General features: G+C 45.5%; 2 protein-coding genes and 1 long non-coding RNA gene across 7 annotated transcripts in view; 1 reads left to right on the top strand and 2 right to left on the bottom strand.

Annotated features, from left to right (window-relative positions):
* SLC6A20 (solute carrier family 6 member 20) overlaps nt 1-5,706 on the top strand; it is a 50,540-nt gene extending 44,834 nt beyond the window's left edge. For all 4 annotated transcript variants that reach the window (XM_060110852.1, XM_060110855.1, XM_060110854.1 and 1 more), the window contains 4 exons: nt 510-714; nt 2,204-2,363; nt 3,717-3,882; nt 5,516-5,706. In XM_060110852.1, coding sequence (XP_059966835.1) covers nt 510-714; nt 2,204-2,363; nt 3,717-3,882; nt 5,516-5,665 — 681 coding nt within the window. In that variant the 3' untranslated portion in view covers nt 5,666-5,706. The remainder of the gene's footprint in view (nt 1-509; nt 715-2,203; nt 2,364-3,716; nt 3,883-5,515) is intronic.
* LOC132497574 (uncharacterized) lies at nt 3,736-13,522 on the bottom strand. The gene is made up of 5 exons (XR_009533614.1): nt 13,210-13,522; nt 10,761-10,838; nt 10,005-10,100; nt 8,321-8,719; nt 3,736-6,773 (listed from the first exon to the last, which is right to left on the bottom strand). It is a non-coding gene; the product is annotated as an uncharacterized LOC132497574 (long non-coding RNA).
* A 1,103-nt stretch (nt 13,523-14,625) lies between these two features.
* The window catches only part of SACM1L (SAC1 like phosphatidylinositide phosphatase), a 60,545-nt gene continuing 50,101 nt past the window's right edge, over nt 14,626-25,069 (bottom strand). For both annotated transcript variants that reach the window (XM_060110714.1, XM_060110716.1), the window contains 7 exons: nt 23,899-24,037; nt 21,987-22,056; nt 21,798-21,870; nt 20,729-20,822; nt 20,517-20,609; nt 19,790-19,847; nt 14,626-16,471 (listed from right to left, as the gene is read on the bottom strand). In XM_060110714.1, coding sequence (XP_059966697.1) covers nt 16,335-16,471; nt 19,790-19,847; nt 20,517-20,609; nt 20,729-20,822; nt 21,798-21,870; nt 21,987-22,056; nt 23,899-24,037 — 664 coding nt within the window. In that variant the 3' untranslated portion in view covers nt 14,626-16,334. The remainder of the gene's footprint in view (nt 16,472-19,789; nt 19,848-20,516; nt 20,610-20,728; nt 20,823-21,797; nt 21,871-21,986; nt 22,057-23,898; nt 24,038-25,069) is intronic.

Raw genomic sequence — 25,069 nt, 5'->3', positions numbered from 1 at the left:
CCCACCATGAGCCCTTTCAACCAGGAGCTGAGGCTCTATTTCCACAGTTCAGTATCCCTACAACAGCGTTACCGCCGCAGGCATCTGGCCACTGAGCAGCCTGTCTACTTGGTTGCCTGCCGGCCAGGACACCTCCCCACCATTCTGGCTCCTGTAGCTGTGGCTCCACTATCTCAGCTCCCGGAACACCCAGTCAGTCATGATACAGGAAGCAGAAATTATCCAACCATTTTACTATATTTTATCCATAATGATGTGAGTTGGGGCAGGAGAGAGGAAATCAGTGTTCCAAGTTGACTGAGGTGTCTCCTCACACTTTGCAAATAAGGGCTCCTGACAGCTCGCATTTCTATCCAGCCCAGCTCACCCTCAGTGGGCTGGTGTGCAGATTCCAACCTCAGAATGTGGCTTCTCGTGGCTGATTCTCAGGTTCCCCAAGTAGCTTAGCACCTGGGGAAGGAGTCCTAAGTCCCCCGGGTGTGTAACTGGTGTCTTCATCCCATGGGCAGGCCGTCCAGGGCACCGGCCTGGCCTTCATCGTCTACACAGAGGCCATCAAAGACATGGAGGCGTCCCAGCTGTGGGCGGTGCTGTACTTCTTCATGCTGCTGATGCTGGGCGTTGGAAGCATGCTGGGGAACACCGCCGCCATCCTCACCCCTCTGACCGACAGCGAGGTCATCTCCAGCTACCTGCCCAAGGAGGCAATCTCAGGTGAGCGGGCCAGCGAAGGCGGCGGGGCTTGGGGAGGTGAGCAGAGGGAGGAGTCTCCTCAGCAGCCTCACGGGGGTCCTGCCATGGTTCTCTCCTCTCGGGCAATCTGGGATCTGGTACACGTGATTCACCCCATGCATCTGGTTCTCCACATCACAGGGGAGTGAAGTGGTCACCCCAACCTTGGCAAAGGCCAAACTCCCCAACATGGCCCTCAAAGCTCTCCAAGCTAGCAGAGAACCTGCTTTTGTCTTTGTGTTGACTGAAGCATAACGACAACACGTACATTTCTCACACCAGAGAGCCCCTCCCTGCTCCTGCCCCATCAGTACGCCCCCATCCGCATCCTCTTTCCCGTCAGTGTAATAATCCAGCCTAAGACCATACACTACAATTCATCTACCCATTCTGCAGTTGGTGGACCTTTGCCTTGTGAGGGCAAGAACCTATTTATCCAAGCCTGCCTCTCCGCTTCACTCCACCACCCATGTGCTCCAGTGCAACCCGGCAGTGTTGGGAGAACCATGACTCCTCACCCCAACATCCGAACCCCTCGTCCCAGCCCACATCAAACCCAGCTCCCACGAAGAGCCCTCTAGCGCTTAGCCTCCCTGCCCTCAGGAGCCAGCATTATGTGAGCCTCCCCTCCAGCACAGAGCCTGTTCTCCTTGTGTCCACCTCAGGACAGCGGTGGGGCTCACTGGCTGGTGGTGTAGGCTGTGGCCATGGAAAGGGCAGGTGGGAGCTTTAGAGTCTAATACTTTGTGGGGTGCCCAAGGGAGGCAGCAGAGCCTGGGGCCAGAGCTTCGGTTCTGGAGACAGAAGGGCCTGTGTCTGAATTCCAACTCGCTTTCTTTCTGTGCTGTGGGATGTTGGGAAAGTTACCCGACATCTCTGAGCCTTGGATTCCCCCTCTGTAGAAGGGGGCTCCTGATAACCTGCCCCAGAGGCTAAAGGCTCCACTGTATGGCAAGTGCCTGGGGCGTAGTGGCAGCTGGGTAAGCATTCGTTTCTTCTCTTCCCCTCCCTACTCCTTTCTTCTGGTCAGAAGTGAATCCTCTCTAGGGGGTCCTGTGAGGGGTGCCCTGCAGCTCAAATCTCCTCCCCTGATTCACTTCCCATGAGCTCAGTGGCTGAGTTGCTGGGATAAACAGAGTCACCAGACCCATAGATTGGGTGAGATTCCCCTAGACAGCAACGCCTACAAGTTTCTCTTTTCCACTGAGTTTGATTCCCCGCTACTGGACGGCTCCATGAATTAACAGCAGGAAGTCCTGCTGACACTCCTCGCAACACCTTTGCCCCACGCTGCCCAGCACACACACGTGGCACACACGCACAGAGGCCAATCCATGACGGTTCCCCCAGCCCATGCGGATGAACCGAGTGGCCAGCGCCTCCTCAGGGTCCATGGCTCTTGGGCCTCATAGAAAGGTGGGTGCGCAGGCCGGGGTCTCAGGCAGGTGAGCAGGCAGTCTTGTGCTCCTAGGTCTGGTGTGCCTCGTCAGCTGTGCCATCGGCTTGGTGTTCACCATGGAGGCTGGCAACTACTGGTTCGACATCTTCAACGACTATGCTGCCACACTGCCCCTGCTGCTCATTGTCCTGGTGGAGGCGGCCGCCGTGTGCTACCTGTACGGACTGAAGAGGTAGGAGGCCTGCCCCGCCAGCTGCCCAGGAAACCCACCCGCGAAGGCCATGCCTCACACTTTCTGCCACATAGTTTCGAGAGTCCCAGGTGTTCACATTATGCACGTGGGTCTTTGTGGTCTACAGCCCAGGGTCCTGCTAGGTCAGTGGCAGCAGGGGGGCAGGTGGTGATGGACACGCTGCAGGGTCCAGGAGAGGCAGGGGCTGTGGTTCCTGCTGTGACAGTCTCACCGGGCCCCCTCCCCTACCCCATGGCTGCCTCTTCCGCCGTGGGGAGCAGTTTCAAAGGCCCTGGACTGGAGGTAAGACACCAATCCGGATGCTGGGCCTGGGTCGGCCACTACCTGGGTGCCCTCAGGCAAGTCACATCACAGCTCTGGACCTCGGTCCCCTCCCCTGGGAAACGGAGAGGTGGCTGGGTCAGCATTTCCCAAAGTGCTGAGATACTTTCCATACTCATTTGTGTGTGTGTGTGGCAGAAAAATATGATTAGCCTATCCAAGCCATGGTAAAATGGATATTGTCATGCTATTGCTAAATTCAGGTAAAAGAGTCTAAAAAAAAAGAGCCCGGGCTTCCCTGGTGGCGCAGTGGTTGAGAGTCCGCCTGCCGATGCAGGGGACGCGGGTTCGTGCCCCGGTCTGGGAGGATCCCACATGCCGCGGAGCGGCTGGGCCCTTGAGCCATGGCCGCTGAGCCTGCGCATCCGGAGCCTGCGCTCCGCAGCGGGAGAGGCCACAGCGGTGAGAGGCCCGCGTACCGCAAAAAAAAAAAAAAAAAAAAAGAGCCCACAGACGATGGGAATCACAATGGTGGGCTGCAGGCAGCTACACTTGGGAAGCACCACCCCATGCCAGCTCCAGCGGGTCAGGGCCAAGGTGCTTCTGGCTCCTTCAGGTTTGGTCCTCCCTCCCTCCGCCCCAGAAAACCTGCTCTGGTTTCAGGGGACAAAAGCGATTCCCCTCTGGGGGGCATTTCTAGGGGGAAGGAGAGTTGCTGACAGACAGCAGGGTGGGAGAGGTGGAGTGGGGCTGCCTGGTGTTGAGGACTGGCTTCACAGGCGTCCCGCCAGGCCCTCTGGTGTACAGCAGCAGCCTCCAGCTGAAGGCCAGCACCAGGAGGATGGCCTCTGCTGTCCACTCACCTATGGGTGGTTGCTTTGCCCCCTCTGTGGCGGCCTCAGCCCTTCTCCCCTCCCTGCCCCCAGAAGGAATCAGACGGCCCACTGGTCGTGTTCAGACATCAGTGGCGCCCAGCACAGAATGTTCCTGAGCAGACAAGGAGGTGTGGCCTGGACTGCCTGGCGCCAACAGCATGGATAATCCAAGCTTTCTCTCCCCACCTCCAAACAGATTCGAAAGCGACCTTAAGGCTATGACTGGACACGCTCTGAACTGGTACTGGAAGGCCATGTGGGGCGGTGTGAGCCCGCTGCTCATCATCAGCCTCTTTGTCTTCTACCTGAGTGACTACATCGTCACGGGGACCCTGCAGTACCAAGCCTGGGACGCCTCCCAGGTATCTGCCATCTAAGGCCCCAGGCTCGCTCACGAGCACGGGCCTCTAGTTTTCTGGAACCAAGGAACTCTCTCCAGGGTGGGGGTAGGTTATTTGTCACAACGTGGAAACATCACCCAGGTATGTAAAAATACTCAGCCCAGGACAGCGGAGCTGGGCTGTGAGTTTTTCAACATGGGCTGCAGTGAAGAGAGTGAGATTCCGTCCAGAACTTCCTGGTGGCCTCTATCCACTGAGGCCACTCAGGAAAAAGGCCAAGCAAGGCTGGAGGGCATGGCCCCTGAGGAGCTAGGTGGGGCAGGGACTGGCGTTTACACTGGAGTTGCTAGGACAGAATGGGGGACTGAGGGGGGCACTCAGGAGGCTGGGCTGCATCTGCTCACCCAGCAGAGGGCAGCACATCAGTGTTTTAACAACCTGGACAGCTGTATCACTGCCCCGGGCCTGAGGATCAGCCTTGGCTGTCCTTGCACAGACACACTCTCATAAAAAATTTACTTTTTAAGGAAATTAATACAACTGACCAATTTGGATTTCTTTCCCTGTGGGTAGAAGATGCTGCCCCTTAGCGTATGGTGTGTGTGGAGTGTGCAGACAGGGTGCACAGGGCCCGTGCTCCAGTCCACACACTCCACGCTGCACCATGGCTGGGAAGGTGCCCCCATGTCTGGTTCTGGCAGTGGTGCCGAGCAGGGCTTCCCACCCCACAGTGGAGGAGCAGGGTGTTTCCTCCAGTCCGTGCACCCTGATACTTTTGGAAAATGCAATTAACAGTGAATTCCTTTAAAAAAAAAAAAAAAAAGGTAGAGCAATACAAGCACCAAATATGTATCGGATTCAGCAGACACAGGATTATGCTGTCAAACTGCTAAAATCATTTATGTTTCCTCCCAATTCCTGTACTCATACACAGAACACAAAGAGTAACAGATGAGCAACAGAAGTCTGTGGGCTGGTTCCCGCGGCCACACTCCGTGTGGCATTTTGGTTTACAAACCGTACGTGCTTTGGTTGACAGCAAGTACCTGCTCCCTGAACTTAGCTTTCTCTGGTTCCTTTGTGGAAAGGTAGCATAGCATTTATTGGCTTTTGGGCCTCAACTGGTTTCTCATCAGTTTTGCATCTAGGGAAACATCCATCATTCTTCCAGCTAAGTCCTGAGGTCCATCAACACTTCTCCTGAGATGAGAGTTGTGCTGCTGGACACAGACACTAATAACCACATATGGCTATTGAAATTTAACTCATTAAAATTAAACAAAATTTAAAATTCATTTCTTGAGCATCACCGGCCACATTCCCAGTGCTCAATGGCCACCTGTGCCTGGTGGCTGCTGTATTGGACAGCACTGGGCAAGGGTAGCCCCTACATTTAGGTGCCCTGCTGCTGTCTTGAACATAAGCCTTGGATTATTCTCATGGTTGCTCTTTCCAGGTAGCTCCAAACAGTATGCACAGGGGGAGTTAGTGTGCCCAGCAGAGCCACTAGTGACCTGCACGCAGAGCTGGGGCAGCCCCGGGTGTAAGGATGCTCTCTTCCTCCCGCTGGAGGGCCTGAGGCCCGGAGGGGTGGTGCCCTCAGAAGGCTCCGCACGGGAGGTTCTTTCTTCTGACACTCAGGTTCCTTCTTCAGGGCCAGCTTGTGACCAAGGACTACCCCCCGTATGCACTGGCCATCATTGGGCTGCTCGTGGCCTCCTCTACCATGTGCATCCCCCTGGGGGCCCTGGGGACTTTCATCGTGCGCCACCTCAAGTGGGGAGACACAGCCTCCGTGGCCTGAGAGCTGGGCTTCCTCGAGACTGCCGTCAGCCACTCACTATCTTACAGCCACTTACGTACAGATTTTGCTGCCCCGGCTGCTTTTGGAAATATTGACTCCGGAAGCACTGAGCCCATCGTCTTCTTGAGTCTAGAAAGGATCAGGAAGGTGAAAAGAAAGACGACTCCCTCAGGACACACACCCCCACCCCCAGAGTCACACACGGTGCTTCCTCCCTGTCACCAGAGGCAGAATTCTCGTGGCCAGTCTTGAAGACAACTGCTTGACTCTAGCAAAGTCCTAGAAGTAGGGCACACCGGGAGCTGAAATTTGACTACAGTTTTTATGGGATAAAAGTTAAGGAATTTTTTTTTTTTTGAAGAGATCCCAAAATACTAGCGGGCATTCATTTTTAGAGAATTTTGAAAAGGAGTTTTTTAACTAAGATGACTAATCTGAATGTCATCAATGCAAAATTAATTAGTTCTTTTTTCAGTCACAGTGAACCTACAATCACTGTGTTCTCCTTCGCTAATAGGACTGACTGGCCATAAAGAAAGAAGGCCTTTGTTTGGAGCTCACAAAAAGAGTCGCTTTTCCCTAATCTGAGGCCTCTCAGTGGGTCCAAGACCAGTCCTCTCTACGAACACCCCCAAACCACCTTCGGCCCTGGTGTCTCACGGCACTGAAGAGCTGCCAGAGCCTCTATGAGGATGAAACTGAAGCTAACTTTCCCATAGACCTAAGGTAATATTTGGACATGATGACCAACTCTTTATAGGAAAGACCATAACTTAGTTTTAAATTATTTATCTGTACATAAGTTTTCTAAAGACGGCTCTCAAACAGAACACCCAGTAAGTAAAGACACCATATTTATGATACAGCGTTAGTCCACCTTGTGAACGTCTCCTGTCTTTTAACTGCAATAAGTAGGCCAAGGTTATCCCGGAAGTGAGGAGGTCCCTTACTGCTCTAACATTCCTGAATTCCATGTTCTCAGTGAAGCACACAAAGTTTCTTTGAGTAGATTTGTACAGACATCTTTAAAGACACTTAAACATTCACCTGGGACATCAGCTAGAGATGGCTTTTCTTTTAAAACTTCGTTTTCATGCCATAAACTTCCCTATAACAAGAAATAGGCATTAGAAAGGTCTTAGGCAGTCTTGAACTTCCAGCTTCACCTGATGCCCATAAAAAGACCACTTGGTGGTGTTAGGTAAGCTAGACCGCCACATGTAAGTCAGAAGTTAGAACACACCCTCACCCCATATACAAAAATAAACTCAAAATGGCTTAAAGACTTAAATATAAGACACCATAAGACTCCTAGAAGAGAACATAGGTAAAGCATTCTCTGACATAAATCATACCAATGTTTTCTTAGGTCACTCTCCCGAGGGAACAGGAGATAAAAGCAAAAATAAACAAGCTGTTACACAGCAAAAGAAACCATAAACACAACAAAAAGACAAACCTATGGACTGGAAGAAAATATTTGCAAATGATGTTACCAACAAGGGCTTAATTTCCAAAATATACAAACAGCTCATACAAGTCAACAACAAAAAATAAACAACCCAATACAAAAATGGGCAGAAGACATACAGATGGCCAACGTGCACATGAAAAGATGCTCAACAGCACTAATTATTAGAGAAGTGCAAATCAAAACTACAAATCAAAATGTGACACACCAGTCAGAATGACCATCATTAAAAAGTCTACAAATAGGGCTTCCCTGGTGGTGCAGTGGTTAAGAATCCACCTGTCAATGCAGGGGACATGGGTTTGAGCCCTGGTCCAGGAAGATCCCACATGCTATGGAGCAACTAAGCCTGTGTGCCACAACTGCTGGGCCTGTGCGCCCAGAGCCCGTGCTCTGCAACAAGAGAAGCCACCGCAATGAGAAGTCTGCGCACCGCAACAAAGAGTAGCCCCTGCTTAAAAAAAAAAAAAAAAAAAAGTCTACAAATAACAAATGCTGGAGAAGGTGTGGAGAAAGCAGAACCATCCTACACTGTTGGTGGGAATGTAAACTGGCGCAGCTACTATGGAAAACAGTATGGAGGTTCCTCAAAAAACTAAAAATAGTTGCCATATGATCCAGCAATCCCACTCCTGGGCATGTATCAGACAAAACTATAATTCAGAAAAATACAGGCACCCCTATGTTTATAGCAGCACTATTTACAATAGCCAAGACATGGAAACAATCTAAATGTCCATCAACAGATGAATGGATAAAGATGTGGTACATATATGCAATGGAGTATTACTGAGCCATAAAGAAGAACGAAATCATGCCATTTGCAGCAACATGGATGGACCTAGAAATGATCATACTAAGTACCTCAGAAAGAGAAAGACAAATACCATATGATCTCACTTATATGTGGAATCTAAAATATGATACAAATGAACTTATCTATGAAACAGAAACAGACTCACAGACACAGAGAACAGACGTGTGGTTGCCAAGGAGGAGGGGGGTGGGGGAAGGATGGATTGGGAGGCTGGGATCAGCAGATGCCAACTATTATATATAGAATGGGTAAACAACAAGGTCCTACTCTAGCACAGGGAACTATATCCAGTATTCTGTGATAAACCATAATGGAAAAGAAAAAAAAATCACTTGGCTTTAAAATGCATGAACCAGCATTTACTTACCACAACTAGTCAGTCCTCCGATTTCTCATCAGAGGGTTCTTCGGTGTCACAAAACCTCAGCTAACAAGGCTTGGAGAGTGAGCACACTCGACAGCAAATACACAGCACAGAGTCTGTTCCTGAATCCTTACAGGTCACAGTCTCCGAGCCCCCAGCCCTGGTCACTGTCTTACAACAGGGGCTGCCCCTCGGGGGTTGGTCATCACCTGGGTATTTCAGCCCTGAATGCTAGGTATCCTCAGGAGCGTAGACACAAATGTTCTAGAGCAGCTCTTTATTCACAGTTGCTGTACTTCAGTGGTCCTCCACCTCAGTGTCCATTCAAACCACCCGGGAGCATTTAAAACTCCTGGTGTCTGGGCCATGCCCTGGAACCTGCCAAATCTGAGAACCGGGGCCCTATTTAAGAGAGAAGGAAAATGTGTCATACATTTAGGCACACTTACATCGAAAGTGACCTTTAAAAGTCTGAAAGCACTTTTGAGCATTTCTAACTGTATGGAAAAGTTACTTCTCCAGAATAATTTTTGCTCACAGAAGTCAAATAGATGAAGTCCCATTATTATAGACTAATGTGCTCCAGATAAAAATGTCTCCAGCTTGGGTTCAGTTTTATTCTGCTTTCTGAGAACTGCATGAAGAGCAGAACATTTCACAGTAATCCTCTTGAACCACTAAGTCCTGTTTCAAAAAATTCTTTGACTATTTTCTAGGGACTGCACAAAAGCAGTCATCTTTAACATTTCTCCACCCTCTTCCAATAAGCTGGAGAGAAAAAGGCATGTTCCATCCCTGTGCCCTTAGCAGTACAATGACATTAGAGCCAGACACGGACTCCAGAAAGCTTTCTGATTATACTAAAAACACACCTACCCTTCACTTAGTTCTAAAGAATCAGGTAGGGAAATATTTGGGTTTTTTTAAGCAATTGTCATAAATAAAACACTAAACAAATATATCTCTAGGTCTTTTTGGTCACTTATGAGATGTAGTTTTCCTTTGAAACCTCTCAACACAAGATTGTCCCTCCTTATGTAAACATACTAGCTAATTTTGAAAAAAAGGAAAATAAAGGAGAATCTATCTGGTCTCTTTTCTACTGCCTTCTCTCTGTTTGCTTCCTCACATGCAGTGAAACCGCACCAATGCAGTGTATGAAGGCCATCACATGAGAAGAGGATCACATGATAACAGGAAGGGTAGCATCCAAAAGAGAAATTAGGGGAAAAAATTCTAATTTTCTGGATTTAAACAGAATGTGAGCTCTTCCGAATTGCTGCAGAATCTTTCCAACCCTTTTGAGAGGTGCCCTGGGCAGTCTGCCCACCTCAGGACCCCTTGTTGGCTGAGGCCATGAGAACCCACACAACAGGTTTGGGTGTGACCTCAGAACTGTCCAGGGGTGGAAAGAGCGTGTAAACTACTGTGTTAGATTTCTCTATAAGTTATTTTACATAGAAAAATTAATTTATGGCTGTTCCACTTTACAGATAGAAAAGCTGGGGAAGAGAATTAATTCACCCAACCATTTTCTACTCAACATCCAGTCAGAGGAAGAAAAAAACGAGTGATTTAAACAATCCTTTTGCAAGGCAAAAAGTATGTCTACAAATATGAAATTCTCAACCAGAATTTTCTGACCAGTCTCTTACATGTGAATCATGTGTCCTTTCATATTGCCCACCTGCATAGGATCAGCCTTTATGGAGTATATTACAATCCAGTCCCTGTGTAGGCTCTGGGGAAAGTTCTGGTCCCTGGACTCCGTGGCTCTTAGATTCTGGAAGGGAAAAGAGACAATGATAGATAACAAATGATATAATTATAGACTGTGATCTTTTCTAAGGAAATAAATGGGCCAAGTGATGGTGTGAGAGGGACAGTGCTTCAGTCAGGTGGTTGAGGAGGATACACGTGGACCGAATTTTGAAGAATAATAAACTAGTATTGGAATTGCTGGAAGGTCTGTCCAGGCAGAGGCAATGGCAGTGCAAAGGCCCTCAGGGGAGAAAGAGCAGAAAGGAGGCCTGTGGTTGGACTGGGGAGGGGAGCGATGGGAGATGAGCTTGGCGAAGTGGGCAGAGACCAGGTCATATAAGGCCTTGTAGGCCACAGCAAAGAGCTTCGGTTTCCTTCAAAGAGCAACAGAATCTCACCTGAGGGTTTAACGTGGGGCCCTGCGTCATCTAGTTTACACTTGAAAAGATCACTTGTAGCTGTGGAGAACAGACTGGAGAGGGTTGTAGATGGGGAGCTTGGAAAATTATTCCAGGAGCTACTTTAGTAAGTCCATGGGAAGGATGATGGTGGCATGGACTTGGAAATTAATATGGAGAGGAACAGGGGGGTCTGAGTTATATTTTGGCAGGGGAGAGTTGCCAAGACTTGCTTATGGACTGGATGCACAGTTGAGAGGAGAGGGATGAAATGTTTGACTTACTGGGTGGATGCTGGTGGCATTTCCTGAGATGGAGAAAACTTGGCATGGAACCAGTCTGCAGAGTATAAATCAGGTGCTCTGGGGGAAAAAAAAAAGAGCTCTGCTTGACCGTACTGAGTTTGAGATGCCTGTGAATCAGGTGGGAATATCTGGTAGGCAGCAGAACATTAGAATCTGAACCTTTGGGAAAGGTCCGATCTAGAGGTATATATTTGGGAGTCACCAAATAGCATAAAGATGCTATTTTAAAACCATGGGTCTAAATGACATCACCTGGGGTAAGTGTGTACATAGAGAAGAAGGCTTAGGACCAAAGCTTACAAAAAAAATCCAATGTGTTCAGACAGGGCCACAGGTTCTTTTCCATCTTTCTCATTGAGAGAGGGGGTCTGTGTCCCTCCCCCTGAATCTGAGTGGGCTTGTGAGTGCTCCGACCAATAAAATATGGCGGAAGGGACACCATTGGACATTAGAGACTAGATCATAAAAGGCCATGCAAGCTTCCACCTGGTTTGCTGGAACACTCACTCCGGCCACCGTAAGCCAACCAGGTATGAAGTCCTACGACCTTGAGGCTGCCGTGCTGCAAAGCCACATGGAGGTGCTCCAGCTCACAGAACCTGCTGGTCCACCTTCCAGCCACCTTTGTGCAGCACCAAACCAGCGCGGACCAGAGACCAGCCCCTCTGTCAGCTGAGTATCACTGAGTGACCTCTGTCAGTGCCATCTGGAACAGAAGAGATCACCCAGCTGTGCCAGGCTCCATTCCTAACTCGCAACACTGTGAGATTACTTTCCAGAAATAGATGACTATAACAGGGATAAAGCAGAGAGGAGACGTCAGTAGGCAATGGAGTTGTGAGTAAAGCTGGACAGAACCCAGGAGAATGTGTGCTCCCAAAAGGTCAGGAGAAGGACATCTTAAATTCACCTAAACATGACTTACAACCTGTACTTTCTACTTCTCCTAACCTCAGAGTCTATGTTTAACCCGAAGTCTAATAGGAGCTCAATTTAGGACATAAAATGTAACATGATATTTTAATAGATGAGACTTTAGCTTCCTACAGCTAGAAAAATAAACAGGCAACAGGCATGCATCACTGAAAATGGTGAATGAAGAAAGATGAACGTCTGGGCCTTTGGCTAAAACAATCAAAAAGCAAAGACAAAGTCATGCTCAGAATAATCTGTAAAGGGAAGTGCTAAGAACAAACAGGCCATCTGACCAGTTCACGCAGGACCAGCGCATTCGTGGTAATAATTAAACATGTCACAACTCCTTTTAATTGTCTCTCCCCCTCCACCCCTGCAGTGAAATCCCATTTATGTAGCCTCTGCGTGATGTCCAACACAGAGGATGAGAGCTGGACATCAAGGAAGAGCTCCCGCCTGTAGATTTACCTGGGTTTCTCAGCAGGGGTGTGTGTCCGTTCTCATGTGTTATCTTAGGGAACTGCCATATGGATGAGAATCCAAGCATTTATAGCTAAGAGACCAAGTTCAACACACAAGTGAGGTCCGAATATAAATGAGAGCCCATGTTCTCTTCAACTCCAAGGCCAGAGTGCTCGCCCTCATGCGAGCCTTATTCAAAATCCATTTCACAGAATGGTCCTATTGAGATGCTCTGTAAATAAAAAATTCCACAGACCAGAAAGTCTGGGTGCTGCTGCGTTGCACACACCCTCTAGGGGAGTCAAACCTCTGACAAGTCCGAGAATTGAGACAAGTTTTTGACTATGTTTAACCCAATGTTTCCAAACGGTTCTCACCACAGATCCCTACTGTCAAAAAACAGCTCTGAGGGCTTCCCTGGTGGCGCAGTGGTTGAGAGTCCGCCTGCCGACGCAGGGGACACGGGTTCGTGCCCCGGTCCGGGAAGATCCCACATGCCATGGAGCAGCTGGGCCCATGAGCCATGGCCATTGAGCCTGCGCGTCCAGAGCCTGTGCTCCGCAACGGGAGAGGCCACAACAGTGAGAGGCCCGCGTACCGCAAAAAACAAAACAAAACAAAAAAACAGCCCTGAGCACACAGGACTCGTGTTATTCCAGACACACTCAGGAAAATGCTTTGCCGAACAGACTGAGAAGCTGGGGGCCCAGAGCTCAGGGAAGAGCCAGGCCATCCTACAGGACACGGCTGTGTGAGGAAGAGTTCCCAGCAGTGAAAACACCCAGGCCAACGGGACAGAACAGAAAGCCGAGACCCCGCAAGTGGAGAGGAGCCTGACGTGTGACAGTGGCGGCACGGCACAGCAGGACGAAGGGAGGCGGGAGGCTCTGCTGACTCTTCCTGTGACCCAGTGGGAAAAGAAACCTGGAGCCTGTGTCGGGTGACAGCACCCAGTCCCTCCCCAGGGGCTACACTCTCCTCCCTCCATCACTTCAAGTATGGCCATGCGACTTGCTTCGACCAATGAAATGTGAACAGAAGAGATCGTCACCTTCAAGCAGAAACTTCTCCCTTTTCTTCCTGCCAGGACAACTGGTAATGTTCCTGTGTGAAGCTGTTCCGTCACTCTGGGTCCCAGGATGCAGATGTCATGTAGCAGAGCTGCAGCAGATCCTGCAAGGATACACAGAATGAGTGAGAAATAAGTCTTCATTTTTTTAAAGCCATTGAGATTTGGGGATCATTTGTTACCGCAGCATAACCTGATCTACCTGGATTGACACAGACCATTTCCTTACTTTACAGAATGGAGAAAAGACCTGAAGTGAAAAAGCAAAATTATGTGAAGAGAAGTCCCTTGGAGTTGAGCAATATTGTCTTACCCAAGCACAAGGGATGGTAGGAAATTTTCGGTAAATTCAACACCATTGAAATTATACACTTCTTTCACCAAAAGGAACCACAAGAAAATGAAAAGACAAGCCACAAACTAGAAGAAGATATATGTAGTATATATAAGCAACAAAGAATTACTCTCCAGAATATAAAGAATTTCAGAAATCTTCAAGGACAAACAATCTAACAGAAACAGGCAAAAGACCTCAAAGGCACAGCACAGGAAACACCCGATTCCCTCCAGCACCAGCTCTGAATCATGACTTTGGATTTTTCTCTCCTTACAGGCTGTGGGAACAGACTTCCAGAGAGCCCCACCTCCCAGTTTTCATGCCCTGTGTAATCCCCTCCCCGAGTGAGCTGATCTAGTGGCTTGTTTCTAATGCATAGAATATGGCACAAGTGATGGGATGACACTTCTGAGATTAGGTTAAAAAAGACTGTGACTTCCATCTTGCAGGCTTTGGTGAACCAAACTGCCAAGGTGGAGAGGTCCATGTGCCAAAGAACATAATATTTTAAAGACTTATCATAATTTATCTGTAGTAGGAAAACTTCTGACATCAGGACTCGTAGGCAAGCTGGAGGAAAAACCCCCAAACCCTTGTTTAAGCCACTTCCCCCCAAAACACCCTTCACACACCACACACACATGTGCAAGGGTCTCCTAGGCGCCGAGGTGTCTACATCAGCATTTCCCTCGGGCTCCCTGACACCTTCCTGTGCCCTGAGAGGACGTTTTCTAATAAGCACATTGTCCCACTTCTTGGTTGAGAGCCTATATCATTTTGAAAAAGAAATTACAATTTGGAGGTGAGAATACAGGGGACATCTTTTAATGAACCCTATACTAAATATTCCCCTGGAATATCTGCAACTGAAAAATAATTATAAGGATAAACACAATTTTTCAAATGGCTATAACTGGAAAGTAGAATTTCAGAAGCTACTCATTTTCTTGCTTACTTATATTGTCTAGTTCTTCTATAATGACCACACATTGCTTTGCATGATTTTTATAAAAAAGAACATCCCTTTGTAAGACAAGGTATAGGAATGACACCAACATTAGTTAGAAAAGAATATGACATTTTATTTTCACTTACGGATGGACAGTACATGAATTTAGAAATATAATCATTGCAGGGTTCTGAAATATTGATACCTTAAGATCTAACACACCAACATTAGCCCATTCACTGCAAAACAGCCACATCAGCAGTTCAGATTTGGTCTTTGTTGTGGTCGTTGAAATAAGGTCTTAATGTGAAATGCCCAGTAGCATCTGAGTAATACATTACAGTAGACATGAACTAAGTTTCGATATTTCCTCTTTGGAATGAATTATGCTTATTTACAAGTTAAGAGTAGGTAGTTCTAATTACTTACCCTATTGTGAGTTTTAATGACTGACTTTAAGCTACAGAGGTTTTTCCAGCTATTATTTCCTTTAGAGTTTCTAAAAGTAACAACTCTTATTAATATTTATAAAAGATAATGTTGGAAAAAAGGTAATGTTAAAATCAAGGCGCTCTTTAGAGATATTTAAGGACAGGAAAAGGTATTACCATTGAAAAAACTGTACATATTTTCAAGCACAACACATATTGTAGCAGTATTTAATTGAACTATTTTAAAATAGTGGCAATTATACTTCCTTACGTACTTTTCTAATTTTTAAACCATATAATTACAATTTGAATATACAGTCTGACTTATAATTAGAACTATGCACAACTTCTAGAGTGTATTTTTTCAGATTTATTTCTGCACATAAATTAAAGTTTAACTTGGTCCTTGATTTGGAGAGCTGTAACTACCTGGAAGCACTAAATTTTAGACTTACCGACAGCTAACAAAAACCCTTAAAGAGGGAAAAGCATCGACACTACCATGCGTGGAAAAGCAGCTGCTGCCTCCAAGTGCAACATCGGATTCAGCACAAGACCCGCTCAGAGGCCTGCATGTCTCCATGAAAGACCCCCAAGAAACTGAAAGGTCCAGAAGGAAGGAGCTGACCAACCAAGGGTATTTTCCACACTGGGGCAATCCTGAAAACAGAGGAGGCTTTGGACCTCTAGCATAAGAGAGAGACTTCACATTCTTTGATTTCACTTATACCTTTTAAAAAAGATAAAATACACCTGAACCTTTTTCATCACACTTAAACTGCACAGCTCAAGCTGACTGAACTCATAAGGCAGCCCAACTGAAGCTCCAAAGGAACACCAGACCCTGGTCTCCTCTTTCCTACTGTGTAGTCACAGACTATTTCGTCCAACTACTTGATGTATGTAAAAGACATTTTATAAACAGAGTAGAGTTAGCTTATTATTAAACTAAAGAAAAGTCCAAAGATGTATGGAGTATGCTTGCTAACAGCAACTGCTTCTACAGTGACAATAAACTGAGCTAGAAAAATAATTTCACTGTTTTAAATAAGGAAAGAAGCTAGATTTTTTTAAAATATATTACTTATTCTGCAACAGCTGATTAAATTGACAATGAATAGATTCCTTCCATTCCGTGAGCTGAATTGAGGTTACATTTTAATTATAGAATAGCTTCAAATTATAAATATAACCATCCCAATAGTAAAGAGATCATCAAGGCAGTAACATCAGATCAATTCTAAGTCATCACCCCCACACAAAGCGCAAGATGTGCTTTTGGATAAAGGATTTAAAGAGACCTTGGGCTGACGTGGAAAGCGGGTCAGTAAAGACTCCAGTTCTGCATAATGGAATCTTCCAAGCCAAGCCGCTTTCCACAGACACAAATTCAGTCTATCTTTTCTTTCTGGACCAATCTGGGAGCATCAACAAAATCTTTGCCATTGTAAAGAATAATAAAAAATGTTCCAATGCTTGCAACTCCCCAGAAGAGCACATATGCCAGTGTTTCTGTCCAGGTGTCACCTGTTGATTTTAAAAAACAAAGAGCTGATAAATAACAAGTCATTTTATTGATACTAGATCCAGCTTTCAGCCATTTAGCACATCTTGACAACATTAAAGTTTACAAACACATCCAAAGGAAAAATATAAGAACCTCTCAATTAAGGTTTAAACCAGTGGTTCTCAAACTCTGGCTGGCAACAGAATCCGCTTCAGGGCTTGATAAAGAATCAGCTGCTGGGCTCAACCCCAGAGTGTCTGTCTCGTTTAGCAGGCCTGGGGTGGCGTCCAAGAATCTGCATTTCTAACAAGTTCCCAGATTATGCTGATGCTACGGGTCGAGAGACCACATTTTGAGAACCACTTGACTAAACTAATTTCAGGTTATATCAAGCAAATAGTAATTATTAGTTTCAGATTATATACTTTAATATTATAAGAAATTATTACTAATAGTTTAGTTCATAGTCCTATCTATGACAGGTATCAGCTACTACCAAAATGCCTACACAGGGCTTCCCTAGTGGCGCAGTGGCTGGGAGTCCGCCTGCCGATGCAGGGGACACGGGTTCGTGCCCCGGTCCGGGAAGATCCCACATGCCTCAGAGCGGCTGTGCCCGTGAGCCATGGCCGCTGAGCCTGCGCATCCAGAGCCTGTGCTCCGCAATGGGAGAGGCCACAACAGTGAGAGGCCCGCGTACCGCAAAAAAAAAAAAAAAAAAAAAAGCCTACACAAAAAAATACTGGGTTGGCCAAAAAGTTCATTCGGGTTTTTCTGTTATGGAAAATAACTTTACAAATATACATGCTTCAGAAAAGTTATGTATTAAAGTGTATAGGGGCTTCCCTGGTGGAGCAGTGGTTGAGAGTCCGCCTGCCGATGCAGGGGACATGGATTAGTGCCCCGGTCCGGGAAGATCTCACATGCTGCGGAGCGGCTGGGCCCGTGAGCCATGGCTGCTGAGCCTGCACGTCCGGAGCCTGTGCTCCGCAACGGGAGAGGCCACAACAGTGAGAGGCCCGCGTACCGCAAAAAACAAACAAAAAAATAAAGTGTATAAAACAAAACTCAATAAATACAACATATTTAACACAACTCTCCTGATATGCATTTTTTTTCAAAGTCTAGAGTACATGAAGGAAGCAGCAGGCCAACAGGAAAAGATCTATTTTGTTCTACTCCTTGAATAGGTGAACCCAGTGTTGCTTCTCTCCTGCAATAGTACTGGCCTCACCTGCTGACAGGGAAACATGCAGAGGTCAACAGCCAGTTAAGAGGGCATGCCAGAAAGGAAATTCAGGGTGTAGACACTTTCCTAATAAGCTGTCAGAGAACATGCTTGCATTTATTTGCTATTCTCTTAAATACCAAAGTAGGGGCTAGAAATCAGACACTGTCATATCTAAACACCACAAAGATCATTACTTTACAACAATTAACTGACATGAGATGTTACTATCCACAGCATCCAATATCTTTTCACTTGAAAACATTCAAATTTCCACAATTGCTAATTTTGACAGCTCTGGGTTTTAAAACTTTTTGGATAAACAAAAAAGCAGTTCCTCACAAGCCCACTCTGGAACACTCCCCAAAGGAATGGTCCATTTGTTCAGGTTGAGTCTTGGTCTTGACTCCCCTGCCTTTCCAGAGGTTCCACAGGGAAATGTGAGTATACAAAAAGACCAAAATAATAAAACTAATTCAGCAGTGGAGTGGTTCCCAGAAAATGGCATCCAATGGGCAACGTTTTAAAGAAAGAAGTCAAAGGATCTAAGGTGTGAACTGAACGATGAGCAGCACATGCCAGCTGGTCCTGTCCTCTTCCTTCCTGCCCCAAATGTGACACAGACCCCCTAGTCATGCCACACAGTGATGCTGCACTCGAGAGTCCTCAGCTTGTTTTTGCACTGTGATGGTTTTTACATTTTTAAAGAACTGTAAAAACAAACTGTGCAGGCGGAGACTGTATGTAGTTTACAAAATCTAAAATATTATCTGACTCTTCAGAAAATGTCTGCTAACCCCTGCCCTAGAGTAACAAGATAGCTCCTCCCTGTGTCATGACTACCTACACTGCTGAACACTGAGGGGATTACAGAGATGAACAGATTCTGAGCCTCCCCTCAAGAAGCTGGCAGAATTAGTGTGGGGTGTGGGGGGTGAATAGGAGTCCTTAATTCAGCAAAGTTTTGCTGAGAGCAAAACTGTATCTCAGACACAGGAGGTAAAACAATGAGTAATAAGACACCATCTCTGCCTTCAAAAAGTTGCTGATTCAGTGAGAAAGACGAATGAGTATGCAAATCACTACCACACAAACAGAAATACACCTTGGGTGCATTCGGGACCCCAAAGAGTACAGCGCCTCTGAAGAAGAAATCCCTAGGTGCTTACAAGGTTTAAAGAAGAAAGTGCTATAAGAGAGGTACACAAAATGTTGTGGAAATCAGAAAGGGGGAGATGAGGTCTGTATGGGAGAACAAAGAGACACTTCATGAGAGGGGAGCCTGAGGATGGCAGAAGTCAGCCAGGCAGAGAAATGTCAGCCCAGCGAATTCAGGATAGAGGATGAGACTGGAGGTGCCTAAGGCTGCACCCCCCAGGCACAATGCAACGTGTTACAGACTCAAACTCCCAGAGCACTGAACACTACCTAATATGCATTTAAGATGAAAATGTCTCCATTAACTTAGTAACACAGAAAAACATTGAGAGAGAAAATAAAACCAATAAAGACCTTGTTAGCTCAGGTTCTTAGGCAATTTCGCTATTAAAATTTAAGAAGTAATGTATTAATCTATAATAACATTTATTTGTCCAACATAGGTGGCTGGTTAAATAAATTATATATCCATTAATGGAATACTGTGCAGCCATTAAAAATAAAGAAGGTGGGGAAATATTTATATTACTCAGTGAAAAAACAGATTACAAAAAAATCTGTATCTCACTTTTGAAAAAAAAAATACACACTTATGAAGATTAAAACATCAAAATGTTAAGAGTAATTAGCTTATCCCTGAAAGGCAAGGTGATAAATAACATTATCTTCTTTTTTGCCCAACTGTATTTTCTGTAATTACTATGTATTACTTTGATAGCAAGAAAAAAATATTTTAAAAAGCTTAAGTGGGAAAAAAAAAAGTATCAAGCTACTGAGTATACATTTTTCCTTTTGTCACATCTAAGGACTAATCCTCCCATCTGCCCACTTTACTCATTCAATTCAATAGGGGAACATCAAGTACTGAATAGGCACAAACTTAAGATGCTATACAGGAAAGTTCAACATTCTAAGAAATGACTGTAAGAATGTGAAACAAGGGCAGACTTACCAGCCATAAGCAAACAGATAATGCACATGGAAAAGGCGACAACCATGATAATAGGCAACTGGAAAAGAAAACAGAAAGAGAAACCATTACATAAGATGCTAATCAATGGTTGCACAATCAGTTATGCATGCTTTGCTTTAAAGAGAATAAAACCCTTCTGCAATCTAATATACAAAATATCTTTCTTTCAGCAAAACATCATTATTTAGAGTTTTGATCGTAACTGCCCAAATCTTCGAACAGGTTAAAAGATCTGAAAAAACATGGCTTTGCTCCAAACCAGGGAGTGCTAAGCAGAGGGAGGTCGCCCAGATGAGAACCCAGACACCAGGCCCCCTCCACTCCAGGACACCCTGCCCACTGGAATGAGACCCCAGAGAGGCTCTTGAAAAGTCTGGTGAACGGAGGAGTCAACTTCCAGGTCACAAGTTTGCCTCCGGCAATCCCTGAACCTCAGGGGAGTAGTCTCCGGAAATGAGAAACCCTCACACTCCCCTTGCGTCTGTGTTCTCACTTAAAAAGGATCTGAGAAAGACAGTCAAGTTTGAAAGAAGACAAACATTCCAAAGTTATTTTACTCCTCTCCCTGATCTGCTCCTTGGAGACACTTAAATATTTATGTTCCATTTAGAACAACATACAATGTTTTATATCAAGGGGAGTTGGCACCATCTATACCTTCAGACACAATCCTTTTAACAACTTGAAAAACATAAAGGTTTCTTACAGCCAGGAATTTCAAATCCCTTGGAACACTTAAAGGACTATGAGATTCTAATTCATCCACTGAATAGTTCCCAAGAAATAAGTCTATGGAATCCTAGAAGAGAAAAAGAGGAAATTAGTAACTCCCAAATTAGATATGATTATATTACTGAAGAACAGTACAAAGATACAGCCACCTAATGACCAAAAATTAGCATCAAATAACAAACTTACTTGTCTAAATCCATCAGAAAAGTTGTTCTTGTAATACCGTATCAGTGAGTTCCAGCCATCCATTATAAGTCCCAGCTGAGTTCTCTTCCCAGTTCTGGTTAAATATGAGGTTAAGTTTTGAGTTACAGATTTGCATATTAAATTCTCAAACTGTTTTATAGCCAATAAGTATGTGGTATGGAGACAGGTGAATTGTAAAGATTTTTTTAAAAACATCCCTGAAGGGCTTCCCTGGTGGCACAGTGGTTGAGAGTCTGCCTGCCGATGCAGGGGACACGGGTTTGTGCCCCGGTCCGGGAAGATCCCACATGCCGCAGAGCAGCTGGGCCCGTGAGCCATGGCCGCTGAGCCTGCGCATCCGGAGCCTGTGCTCCGCAACAGGAGAGGCCACAACAGTGAGAGGCCCCCATACCAAAAAAAAAAAAAAAAAAAAAAAAAAAAATCCTTGAATATATGAAGGAGACACCTCACAAAAGAAACCAATATCAGGTCCAAGAAATGTGTATCCTATTTCTAAAATATTATCAAAGTAGGCACAAAGAGGAAAAACGCTCAGTTCCACTTGCAAAGACAAGAAATAAGAAGAGAAACACACAGCCCAGGTTAAGTGGCATGAAACAGCAAAGAGACTAGAAAGCTTATCTTGCTCCCAGGGAATCCATATAGCAGAAAAAGACCCAACCACACGTGTAACAAATTCAAAACATTCTAACCTCTCACTACCCAGTGTGGTCCTTGAAAACAGCACCGGCATCACCTGGTACAGCATCTCAGGCCCTGCCCCAGACCTGCTGAGTGGGACTGGGGTGAGTCAGGTGCACAGTAAGTTTTGAGAAAAGCTAAGGAGCCATGGTTCTCAACCCCCACTGTGCATCAGAATCACCCAGGGATGCTAAGAAGACACCAGTGCCTGGGCCTCATCTCCCTGCAGTCCTGACTTGACTGGTCTGAAATGAGGCCCAGGCACTGGTGGTTTGCTGTTGCTACTGTCTACAAGCTGCCCGAGTGATCGACTTGCACCAGAACTGTGAACCACTGGTCTGGAATGTGATTTTAAAGCATGGCTTGCCTGGTAAAGTCAGTCTTCAAGGCACCAGTTCCCGCATACTGTTTGGCACAAGCATTTGCATTGTCAGCCCAGGCTGTGAGAAAAAGTAAAAATCAGCTGATTATGATTAAAATGACAACCAATGCTCTAAATCCAAAATATTTATTTCAAACTTTGAGTAACCTTGCCTCTGTTAAAGAAATTACCTACCGTTTTTGTAAATCTTCTCAAATTCATCTTGTTCTTCAAGCTTTTGTCCCACATGCAAAACTCCTAGTCTCTGGAATAAGAATCATACCTATGTTTATATGTAACAGATTTCAGCACATATGACTTAGGAAGAAAAAGCATAGTCCCCAGATCATCTGTCACCTGGCTGCAGGTGGGAGATGCTTTCCCTGTACGTGGGGACCACAGCACTCTCCCGCTCAGGCCAGGCTGCAAAGCCTCTCTTTGGGCTTCCTTCTGCCCACAGCCCCCACTCTCCCTTGAGCCCCAGCACCGCAGGAACAGTGGCAAGACTGTAAACCCAGAGACAGGGGCAGAAGGGAAAGGACGGGGGAGAGGGAAGGCTGCTGCAGGATTCCAGCCATTCCTACTTCCTTTCCTGCCACCCCCAACCTTCCACTGCCTTTACCCCTCTACCTCCTCACAATTCACCATCTCCAGACTTCTGACCTCCAAACTTATCCCCTAACCCTGGGACCCTTTGAGAATTGGGATGAATACTACCTACCTACCTCCCCACAAATAGCCCTTTGCATATAATCTCAGAGGACTCCTGGGCATCCTGAAGCTCTCTATGGACTCCCCACTGGAGTTCACTGACCACAGATTAGGAACTCCTGCCTTGGTCTTTGTCTCAGACCCGCAACCCTCTTAGAACCACCATCTTCACTGCTCACTTCAAATGACATCTCGCTCTCTCCCCCTCAGAATGGGGCCTGCCCACGCTCAATGACCTGCCCTCACTGGAAGGGGAAAGGCACAACTGGAGTCCCCACATTAGCTGGCACTGAGGCTAGAGGTTCCTGCCCAAAGACTCTCTGAAGGTTGGTTAGGTTTTATAATACTATTTTTAGCATGTAAATTAGTTAAATACAGATTACAGAACCTAGTTAAATAGAGTTCTGTTAATCAGCCTTGGAAACAACCATTCCTAGTATTGTTTCTATTGAAAAATATATTCTGAAGTACAATAAATCCAACAGACTGACAAGGACATAGTACCATACAGGTTAGAGAATGCTCAAAGAGGGCAACCACTCCTTTGGTATGTCCTACTTGAGGATTTGGGGAGGTATTTTCCCTCCATAATTCTTCCCTGAGTCCCATAAAATTGTCATAAACAAAGTTGAATGTTTACAAATTATTTAGGCAGGAAACCACTTGGGATGCATTTTGTTTGCTCCCTACAACAAATGCCAATGTGATCTGGAAATCTGAGATACACATGTTTTTAATTCCAAATATAAAGAGAAGAAAATATTTATACCTATGCTTTCTCAACAACACAGTCTTACTGGTAAAGCAAAGCTGTGTCAGAAACTTTATACCTGGGAGTTAATATCCCTTGCCAAACAATAAAAGAAGTGCAAACGAAAACAACTTTTGAGGTACTACTCTGTACTATTAAAGAAGAAATAAAACCTTTCTAAATAAAAATATATAATGCTGGCAAGATTCACTTTTCACTGCTGGCTAGTCTTGTGTAACTGGTATAACCCTCTTGGAAAGTATATATTCTCTTTAACCCAGCAGGAGTTAACCCAAAGGAAATGATTCAAGCTAATAATAATATACATAGGTATATTCTCTATAGTCTTATTTATAAGCTAAAAATGTAGCAACCTAAATGGCTTAGTAAATTATAGCACAACAATGCACCGCTTAAAAACTATGATCACATATAATGCTAGAGCAAAAAGGCAAAATTTAAAACTGTGTACATACACTGACCATGGTTATGGACAAAGTGTGCATCCATGGATGGCAAGACACAAAACCAAAAAGAATTGGGTTAGGACGGGGGCATGTGAATGTTTCTTGTTATTGGTTTTTAAAGATGAAGTTTCTTTTTTGCTATATTGTTTATCTGATAAAAGAAAAAAAGCATTTGTACCTGAAGCTGGGCCTGAAGCGAACGACGAGCTAACAGACTCTGGATCACATTAGTTCTGTCCAGACAATCCATGCAATTGCTGCGGAACACGCCTTCCTGGTTAGTCACCACCTTGCCATCAGAGTCCACTAGAAAATAACTAAAACATATTTGTATAAACACTCTCATACCAAAGTCAGCCAAGCCTACTAAGGACAGACCTCTTATAACACAGGTCCATGTCAGAGACATTATTAAAACTGAATTAAACCTAAATTAAAAGGTCAGATGGGAAATGTACAGTTCAGGTATATTTGATTACCAAAGACCAAAAGGAAGTTTGAACAGAAGAGGCAAGACAGCCCCTATCTCAAAACAACTGTAGCATCAAGGTCACTTCACCCAAGAGATGTGAAAAGGGGCAGTTGGGAGTATTGTAAAGATGGCTATGGACATCACCGTGTTTCCCTAAGGCCAGAAGAGGTCTTCCTTTGACATAATTATTGCACCTATGTCCCCTACGTTGGGATTTCTTGAAGCACAGTCCCCTGTGCTGTATCAGAATTCCCTGAGATGTTTGTTAAAAATGAAGATGCTTGGCCTTGAAATAAACTGAGTAAGACTCTCTGAAGCAAGGGCTGGATATTGTGCATTAAAAACATTAAAAAATCCCTTCTTAAAATGGGTAATAGGGCTTCCCTGGTGGTGCAGTGGTTAAGAATGCCAATGCAGGGGACACAGGTTCGGGCCTTGGTCCGGGAAGACCCCATATGCCGCGGAGCAACTAAGCCCAGGCGCCACAACTACTGAGCCTGCGCTCTAGAGCCCGCGAGCCACAACTACTGAAGCCCGTGTGCCTAGAGCTCACGCTCCACAACGAGACAAGCCACCGTGATGAGACCATGCACTGCAACGAAGAGTAGCCCCCGCTCGCTGCAACTGGAAAAGCCCATGTATAGCCATGAAGACTCAACGCGGCCAAAAATAAAATAAATAAATAAATGAATTAATTTTAAAAAGAAGGGTAATATATGCAAATAGTACTAAATTTATAAGGTATAATAGGGTATTATTTGAAAAATCCGTTTTCCTTTCTCCCCTGAACCACCCAGATGTCTGCACTGGAGCCAACCATGGTTACCAGTTCCTGCGTTTCTGTCATTTTTAACAATCTGTTCAGATTATTCTACGA

Source organism: Mesoplodon densirostris, chromosome 10 (assembly GCF_025265405.1).
Source record: "Mesoplodon densirostris isolate mMesDen1 chromosome 10, mMesDen1 primary haplotype, whole genome shotgun sequence".
In the NCBI taxonomy this organism is placed as follows: domain Eukaryota; kingdom Metazoa; phylum Chordata; class Mammalia; order Artiodactyla; family Ziphiidae; genus Mesoplodon; species Mesoplodon densirostris.
This window is presented reverse-complemented; position numbering and strand designations above follow the sequence as displayed.